The sequence below is a fragment of the Anguilla anguilla genome, chromosome 19 (genome assembly GCF_013347855.1).
Source record: "Anguilla anguilla isolate fAngAng1 chromosome 19, fAngAng1.pri, whole genome shotgun sequence".
NCBI classification, from domain to species: Eukaryota; Metazoa; Chordata; class Actinopteri; order Anguilliformes; family Anguillidae; genus Anguilla; species Anguilla anguilla.
In genome coordinates this window covers 8,006,693-8,015,958 of record NC_049219.1, presented here as the reverse complement: position 1 = coordinate 8,015,958, position 9,266 = coordinate 8,006,693, and the positions used below count along the sequence as shown (strand labels likewise).

At 47.9% G+C, this 9,266-nt stretch overlaps 1 protein-coding gene across 1 annotated transcript; it reads right to left on the bottom strand.

Moving 5' to 3' along the window:
• Positions 1-117: 117 nt before the first annotated feature.
• Positions 118-9,050, bottom strand: selenoo1 (selenoprotein O1). Its single transcript, XM_035402310.1, has 9 exons — positions 8,317-9,050; positions 6,138-6,341; positions 5,623-5,800; positions 5,102-5,232; positions 4,355-4,632; positions 3,791-3,962; positions 3,264-3,449; positions 2,900-3,056; positions 118-2,518 (listed from the first exon to the last, which is right to left on the bottom strand). The coding sequence occupies exons 1-9, from the start codon at positions 8,862-8,864 to the stop codon at positions 2,297-2,299; spliced, it is 2,076 nt and encodes a 691-aa protein (XP_035258201.1). The 5' UTR covers positions 8,865-9,050; the 3' UTR covers positions 118-2,296.
• Between the last annotated feature and the right edge of the window lie 216 nt (positions 9,051-9,266).

The following is a 9,266-nucleotide window of genomic DNA, read 5'->3' as shown; positions in this document are numbered from 1 at the left end:
TTCACTACACAAAGAACCGATTCTTCTGCTGGATGTCACCCATGAACTTGATAAACTTTTTATTTTGTTTTTATTATGTCATCTCCAGGAATTATTCACACCAACACAACACACCAATTTCATCAGCAGAATAAATTCTATTTTTTTTTTTGTTGCAAGATTATGCATTTATTAAAGGTGATTGGCAGCCAATTAAATTGCTGAATTAAACTTTTACAGAGGATTGTTAGTCATAGTGCATAGAAAATCATACAAAGATATCAGATATTGTCTTTCCCCCACAAAGACCCACACAAACGTTTACGTTGACCATTCAAACCAAATATTTCGCGTGATTTTAAAGACCCTGTGCAATCACCTTTCAGTGCTCGAGACACGTGATTATTACTTATTACTTTTTTCAAATGTTACAACATTGATTGGAAGCCCACGGCACAGACACAGTGCCGATTGGTTAAAATATGAATTGCATGTTATTTACCTAAGCTCCTGTAGTGAGCACTGGCAGTATAAAAAAACTGTCGCTTTTACTATAAAAAAACGACAAAGGTTGAAATCCAAACAGAACAAAATAGACGTAATATCGTAGTATGTAATGTCTTACATTCTTCGTGTATAACTATTAAAAGTTAGGATTTTGATTGCACAAGGTCTTTAAAGTCTGCACAGCCCCCCCCCCCCCCGTGTTGTACACACATGCTTAAGATAAAGAAAGTCATACTTTATGATAAATCCTTATCCTGAATGGAATTCTGGCTTTCAGCTATTGTTTGAAGGAGGAAATGAATCTACTGACAGATTAAACAAAATGGGGGTTCAAATGACTGTGGCTTGAGTGAATATTTACTCGTAAAGACAGTAATCACAGTAGTGTGGCACGGCTACAAAACATGAATCCTGCGTCGATAAGCTAGAGGTACACGTTGGCTTTGCTTTCATAGTTCTTCCAGATGGTTTGCTTGTGCGTTTCAGATCATTGGTTACAGCTTGAAGGTTGTCTCTACACCTCTCACATTTACCCAAGGGCTGTCGATTCACTCACCACACTCACTCGCACATTCACACACTCATTCATTCCACTCACCCCAAAACATTCCACAGAATATGGAGTCCAGAAATTTCATAACGATACTCAGCAAGTTTAAATGCAATTTTTAAATTAATGCACCAGTATATATTCTGGTTTTTATTTCATCTTAAAAGTTCCAAAACTCCATAACGATCCTCAGAGGAGCTTTGATGTGCGTTTCTGTGTGTATGTGTGTGTGTCTGTGTGTGTACTTGTGTGTATGTGTGTGTGTGTGTGTGTGCTTGTGCATTGTACGTGTGTTTGTAGTGTGTGTGTCTGTGTGCGTGTGTGTGTGTGTCTGTGTGTACTGGCTCAGGTGCTCCTGCTTCAGGCACAGACAGGTCACTGTGGGACTGGTTGCCTGTGCCTTCATGAACGACCGCACCGTGACACAGGTGGAGAAAGAGAGAGAGAGAGAGACGGAGGAAGAGAAACAGTGCCTGATCTTCCAAGCATCGAGCACTTGAAGCATCAAAGGTTTCTGACGTTCTGTGGACTTTTTGCCTCATCAAGCTAGAAATTTTCTTGAAAGTTTGAGAATTGTCCTTTCGAGTCCTCATAAATGTACCTGCATCAGAAGCAGTGCGAGAACCCTGTGGAAACGTTAGGGTGCGCCCCGCACAACTTTTAAAATACTTCTGCTTTTCTCTCCAGCAAACGTTTTCGTGGCCACCCGTCTCTCTTTCTCCACCTGTAGCATTTTCCGGTCGGTCGACAGGGACACCCTTCCCAGCGCCGCCTCCCAAAAACATCTGACCCGCCCAAGTAACAGGGAGAGGGAGAGGAAAAGAGAGGGGAAGAAAGAGAGAGGGCAAACAGAGAGAGAGAGAGAGAGAGAGGAAGGAAGAGAAGCCGCTTCCCTCTGCCGACGGTGGCCCTGGGTGTCGGTCGTTGATGACATCACACAGGGGGCCACTCGCGGTGGGAGGGAAACGGCTGAGCTACCCCTGGTGTACGACCCCAAACCCGCCAACCCTCAAAATGGAGGACGTAAGTAAATAAGGGTTAGACCAAGGGGTAGTAAGAGAAAAGATACAGACAGAGCAGATGCAGCCCGAGAAAGAAGAGAGAGACTGACCTCAGATCAGCTCGGGCTTTCTGAAGGGTAAAGGTAAATGGCTGGAATGGGGTCACGAGAACTGATCCTGGATCAGTGACAGACAGCAAGGAAAGGGGGAAGGGGGGTGGTTACTCAGTAAAACGGTGGGTCAGAGCTCAAGGGAGGCCTTACGAAGATCAAGTGACGCAGATCTCGCCGGCCCAGACCGGCGGCTTGCTGTCGTAGGGGACGAAGGGCTGCCGGGATGCTGGCCCCGCCCCTTCCTCCGCTGCCCCTTCCTCCTCCTCTCCTCCCGTGTCTCCGCCCCCGGCGGGGCGTGTCCACCCGGGCTGCTCCAATCCCGGCTGGGCAGAGAAGGGCTTTTCCAGAACTTTCAGAACGCGCTGGACCTGGCCAAGAAAGACGGAAATTTGTCTCCAACGACATGTACAGACTTACAAATGTTTCGCACTTTCTAAAGTTGTTATCTGTCGCATGACAGACATCAGGGTTTAATTTGAAGCTATTCTATGTTCATTTTTCAATGGAAGGCCTGAAAACAAACTAGCTAGCTTTAAAAAAAAAAAAAAAAAACGTGACAACAAAATTTCATACGTAAAAGAAAGTACCATGTAGACTGGGGATAGTGCCAGATAAAATACTTTCTTCCATATTTCGATTTTCACCAGAATACTGCCTTGACTGCCCAAAAAATATGAACGCGGAAAATCCAGGAAGTTGCCACTCCGGCCCCTTGCCCTGTTCCTCTTTACCCGACCCTGTTCCCTCACCTCAGAGAAGTCCCCGGCCTCCGCCGCCTCAATGGCATTCTGGGCGATGTAGTTGCGGAGCACCACGCGGGGGTTGGCGCTGTCCATCGCGCGCGCCCTCTCCTCCTCCACCAGCCGCGGGTCGCTCTGCCCGCCGTGCTCCCGCGCCAGCCGTTTCCTAGGGAAGAGGACAGAGAAGCGCTCAGCCAATCGTGACGCACGTTAGCACCAATAGAGCGATGCCAGCGGTCAGTGGTGCACGCTTTCTAGATATTCTTTGTAGATCTATTTGTACTGTTTGACCCAGCACTTTGGCAGTATCTGTACTGTTTGACCCAGCACTATGATCGTACCAGTACTGTCTGACCCAGCGCTCTGCCTGTACCTGTACTGTCTGACCCAGCGGGTCCAGTCCTCTCTCTGCTTGGCCCTCAGGTCCTCCTGGTTGGTGTCCACCAGCTCCTTCAGCCTGGCCAGGCGCTCCAGCTGCTTGGAGACGGCCTTCTTGTCCGCCAACATCTGGAACAGGGCGGGGTTGCTCTCCGCCAGAGAGAGCACCATCACCAGCTCCCTGGGAGGAGAGGGAGGGGGGAGAGAGGGAGGGAGGGAGGGGAGGAGAGAGGGAGGGAGAGAAGAGCAATCCTGTCATGCTCCTCATCATCCACAGGGGAACACCCCATCCACACATGTCAAAGGTATTCTAATGCTAGTAATGAGGTTGTTAACAGTATTATAAATGTAATGAAGCACAGAAGCACACTCTATGCTCATGTACTATGAGGTACATTCTCACTAGTATGCTTTGAAGAATGCAATACTCAATACAAAAGTCAGTAGTGTATAACAGGACACTAGCATGTGTCTCCTGGTAGTATGGCGCCCCCTACAGGCCGGGAGGTGCTTTTTCCTCACCGATGGTCCATGGTGGGCTTGTTAGCCTCCTTCAGCTCTTCCAGAGTGGAGCACTGCTCCATGAGGAGGTCCACGGAGCGCCCCAGCGCCTCCTCCTCCTCCTCCTGCGTCTCCTCTCCTGACGGACAGGGCACCTGGCTCAGACACCGGAAGGTGTTGGTGAAATCCGCACCTGGTGGAGAAAGGGTGGGGGGGTGAGAGCAAGAGAAAATTAGGGAGAATACATGAGAAAAGACCAACAGTGAGGATGGAGGAGGTGAAGAGAAAAAGTTGGTAGAGAGAGAGAGCAAGAGAGACTTCAGTTTGTCCCTCCTCTCTCCCCGTAGCTGAACTGTTAGTAGTTTGTCCTTCCTCTCTCTCCGTACCAGAGCTGTTAGTAGTTAGATTGTTCCTCCTCTCTCTCTGTACCTGAGCTGTTAGTAGTTTGTCCCGCCTCTCTGTCCGTACCTGAGCTGTCAGTAGTTTGTCCCTCCTCTCTCTCCGTACCTGAGCTGTTAGTAGTTTGTCCCTCCTCTCTCTCCGTACCTGAGCTGTTAGTAGTTTGTCCCTCCTCTCTCTCCGTACCTGTGTTGTGCATGGTCTGCAGGAGCTCAGTGACGAGCATCTCGTCCTCCGGCTCCTCCTTCCGAAGGAGGCCCAGCTTCTTCCTCATGTTGCCCAGGTAGAAGCCGTTGTAGAGGGGCAGGTACTCGTCCAGGACGGCCTCCGCGCTCTGGGGGCTGAGCTCCGGGCCCAGAGCCTCCGCCAGGCGGGCCAGGTTCCAGCGGCACACCGCCGGCTGGGCCTGGTAGGAGTAGCGGCTCGAGGTGTCCGAGGCGTTGCACACAAAGTCCGGGTCGAACCTGCGGACGGGGCGGGGCGGGGCGGGACGCAGACGCACGGGGAAAGAGGGACGTTCAGAACTCCGAAATCAAACAACGGTCGGAACAAAGACGAGCCAACAAACCAAGTTTATCACGCCATCTTGTATGGTTTTTATGGCTCGTTCTGATGCTGTCTGATTTGCATCGCGGTTGAAGGTTAGCACGGTTAACCCACATTTACTGCTACATTGAAGTTACCCTTACAATGACAGGACTGAGAATGCTGCAGGGCAGGTCTGACAACTGATCACATGACTGAAGGGAACGCACTTATGTTCTCTTGCGTTGCAAATGGGTCTGGATAAGACCTGCTAAATTAACGTAAAGCAATACAACACACAAATGTTCTTTTCTAATTCAGGGTAAACTTGATACCTGCAGGCCAGGAGCCCATGGCGGGGGGGGCGGGGTCAGTTAGAGGGGGCGGGGCATCTGGTGGAGCGCTCACCTGTCCATGAAGCCGAAGGGCCCGTAGTCCAGGGTCACGCCCACGATGCTCAGGTTGTCCGTGTTGAGCACGCCGTGGCAGAAGCCCACGCACTGCCACTGGGCCACCAGCTTCGCCGTCCGGACTGTCACCTGAAACGAGTTCACAGCCGCGCGTCACCCCTCGTCTGTTTCCAGAGCGATGGCTCACCTTCTGCAGCTGGGTTATCGTTTCCCAAAACCCACGTGGCTTCTGTTCTAGCCCAGCATTAGAAATCAATTCAATTCATTTTTGTAATTGGTGACCGTAATACATACATGTGAGTACACTTAGAGAAACAGAGGGTACTAGGGTCCAATCCCAGAGTTGGACGAACAGGGGGTACTAGGTTCTTCTCCCAGAGTCAGACAGACGGTACAGGGTACAGATGGTACAGGGTTCTGGTCCCAGAGTTAGACACACAGAGGGTAGTAAGAGATATGCGCTCAAGACAACCGTAGCGGCGGTTCAGTCGTGTACTGCGACGCGATTGGCTCCAGCACCTCTCTGAAGAAGGCGGCGTTCCTCTCGGCCCGGTCCGCGTGGTTCCGCTGGACCTCGGGGTAGAAGGTCTCGATGACGTAATCCAGAAGCTGGGCCCGTATGTCGTTCCGGCCGACGCTGGGGCCCTGTCGGCCCGTCAGGTCATCCACGGGCTTGAAGATCTCGAAGGAGCCGAACCTGAACCCAGGAACGCAAACGCAAGCAGTGAGATGTAGGAAGGTGGTGGTCACGACACCACAAACTGCCCATTAAGAACCTGACCACGGTCGGAGCTGGCACATCCCTGGCATGGCCTATCGCTTCCAGTTATTTGAAAAGAGGGGTTAAAGAACACTGACTTAGAATTGAGAAAAAAAACATTACAAAAAGACTACTCTTCAAAGGGCTTATTGTGTGAAGGCATGTTTTCAATAGAAAAACAGGGGCTTTTGGCTCTTGGCTGGACTTTCCCTCTAAAGGCAGCCCATAGGAGCAACACAGCAGGCGACCAACGAGGAAGAGGAGGGCTGCTGACCGGATGAAGGTGGGCGCGATGCGGAGGACCACCGAGCACCTCTCCAGGCGGGGCCGGCCGTCGTAGAAGACGTCCCGCGCGACGCGGAGGTCGGACGTGACCACCGAGCCGGCCCGGGTGGTGGGCACGCCCAGCCCGAACATGGCCTCGCTGCACAGGAACTCCCGGATGCTGGAGCGGAGCACCTTACGCCCGTCGGCCTGCCTGGTGAAGAGGGGCGAGGGGCGGAATCGCATTGCAAATGGTTGCCATTCTGCTAATATCACATCACCACCACTCAAGTTTCATACTAGCCCACCTGCACAAGACTTTGCTCGGTCGGCTTACTTCAGTAGAAGCAGCTCCTGATCAGACCACCCACAAATTAAACTCTGTGAATGTTTGAGTAACTGTGGCATTATGTTTAGAAAGAAACGTTGCTGTTGAGGTGTTCAAATGTTCATTTTTGGCGTATTATTTAAAAACAAATATATTCAAAAAATATTTAAAACAGTCTCAAATGTTCTGCACATGTCTGAATACTGTGTGACCAAGGTAATACAGGTGAATTCAATCATAATGTCCTTTTAAAAATATCAACTAATAACTGTCCACACAGGGAGTGTAGAATGCTGTACATAAATCGCATAGGAAAACACCAATTGCCTATTGCACAGAATCCAATTACCATTTAAGAATACATAGACGGTATGGAAGCAAATAAGGAGAATCGAGGCCTATCCTGCATAGCTGTCATTTATAAGAGGCCATTCTCAAATAACCTATCAGCACACAGTTCAGCAATAAATTATGTACGAAAAGATCGTCGTTTTAAACGTTCCTTCTAATCGCCTGCACTGCTTAACGCGCTCAATCAAGCATAAGCTCTTTACCTCGATTGACTCTCAAACACTTGGCCTTTTTCCCCTCAAATTGATTTAAACCAGTCATTTTTACTGTTCAGATTCGTAAAGCGGAAAAAATTCACTGTGTAAAACAGAACTAAAGTATTCATTTCTGTGGCACGGGCTGACAGAATTTGGACAATTGGAAAACAGTTTTGTTTTTTCATCTGGGAAGTTAAGTGCAATAATTGAAAAATGTTATTAGCATGAGCTGGGAATTAAGTGTGACTGCTGGATTATCCTTTAATCTGCCTTGCACCCGTGCAAGTGCAGTGCAGAGTGACAGCCTCGTGACAATGCTAACAGCACAGCGCCTGTGTCAGGGCAAAAAAAAAAAAAGCTCACGGTTTAACATTGTTTGAATACAAAATAGAGGTTAAAATCACCTCCCACACAATCTCCATTTGCTAAACTCGAATAGATAGTGTCTTCAGGTTTCCCTGTTAACATTCACATTTCATATGAGGACCCAGTTTAGTTGCCCTTCTCTGTGCTTTCCCCTCTCAAGAGCTATCCTTCTTATCATGAAGTGCCAAAAGAAAGAGCTGAACTGCTCAAATAACTGCTTGTGAACCCAAAAGCATTCATTTTTGCCAGTGTGAATGCATTTGTATCATGAAGGAATTATTCTCCCCAAGTTATAAATAGGAAAAGGGGGATCTAACTCATGAGAGAGTACATCTGTCATACACAACAGAATAACTACCATGGCATTTGCCTGCACATACACTTTATAAACAAATGTAAGTATGTTAAATCAAAAAGAGAAACTATTTGCAAAGTTGTATTAGAAAAAAAACGAGCAAAATAAAACTTTAATGCATATACCACAGTGAGATCCCATGGTCCTTCTGATTTACTATGGTTTTTAATTGACAAAACAAAATAAACTTTGAAAGAGACACTGTTATAAAGACGCTTTAGAGAAAAACACAAAAGAATAATAAGAATAAATTAAGAAAGACTGCTGAAATTGAACTTGCTTTCAAAACCCCATTTGACATGCGACGCCAAAATTAGGCTAGCAGGCTATTTTATATGGTATTAGAATATTTTGCAGCAACAAGGAGCAGATATTCAGGAAGTTCATACGCACATATTTTTCAAACTTTCGTGTTCCAAAAAAAGTGAAATATTTTTTAATGCCAGTTAATTAAATACTATGTCCTATCATTTCAATAAAAAATCCAGCACCTTGGAGGTTTATTGTTGTCGTTTTTATTAAAAACGAGCGTGTGGCGCAGTTCGTAATGCAAGTGTCAACACGTGCAAATACCAGCCAGTTTCCAAGTTACCTTGAATAAGGCGTCAGTCCTGCGCCCTTAACCTGGATCTCCCACCGGCCACAGGGGTTTTCATTAAGCAGGTCGACACTTTGATCGGCTGGAGCCTTCACTTCACCCAGATAACATGCCGCTCCATCGCCCAGCTGTCCAGCAAAGTGTCCGAACTGATGACCGCAGTAACAGTGGGCTGCCGGCTCAGAACCGGGCATCAGCTTCGAACCACTCAAATACTCCGGACCGAGAGGATCGCGCAGGACTTCCTCTGCATTTAGCCCAAGCAATGCCAACGCAGGTTCAGAAACAGCCACAAATTTGGGGTTGACCAAAGGTTGCGGCTGAACTCGAGAGAAACACGCTCCTTTCACGATCCGCACCCCAGATTCCTCAGATGGGTCGATTGGAAGTTTCTTCATAGCGACATTGTCGAAGTGAAGACACTCCAAGGGTGAACGACTAAATGCCGAACCCATGGGGTCCATCCCGACTGTGAAAAGGGATCTAAATAATATCAAACAGGGACGAAAAATGTGAGTGCGACCCGAAAAGGAAGCAGCCATTCAACTGTAGCCACCCAGCAGTAGGGCAGCGTTATAAAAGCGTTACCACTGACTGTTTCATAATGCAATTTACGTACGTCGCTAACTACATAAGCCAGCAGTAACTAGAAACCAAGCTGATGTAACGCTGCGTTTGCTAAAATAAACCTATCAAACGTATCGGAAGTAGTACGGCTCTATTATTGGTCCGCAAGGAAACAGTGCGTTGCTCGGAACTAAAAGCTGAAAGCGATAAACGTGCAGCTGTGGTATTTTTTAACGCTGTACAACGTACTGAAATTGAAACATAACCGGCAGCTTGACAACTGTTTTAAATGGCTTGCACGAGAGCTCCATGACAATAATTATGTTTTCCTCCATTTAGATTGGTGTATGGGGTTATGTCCTTTTATAGAACACAAG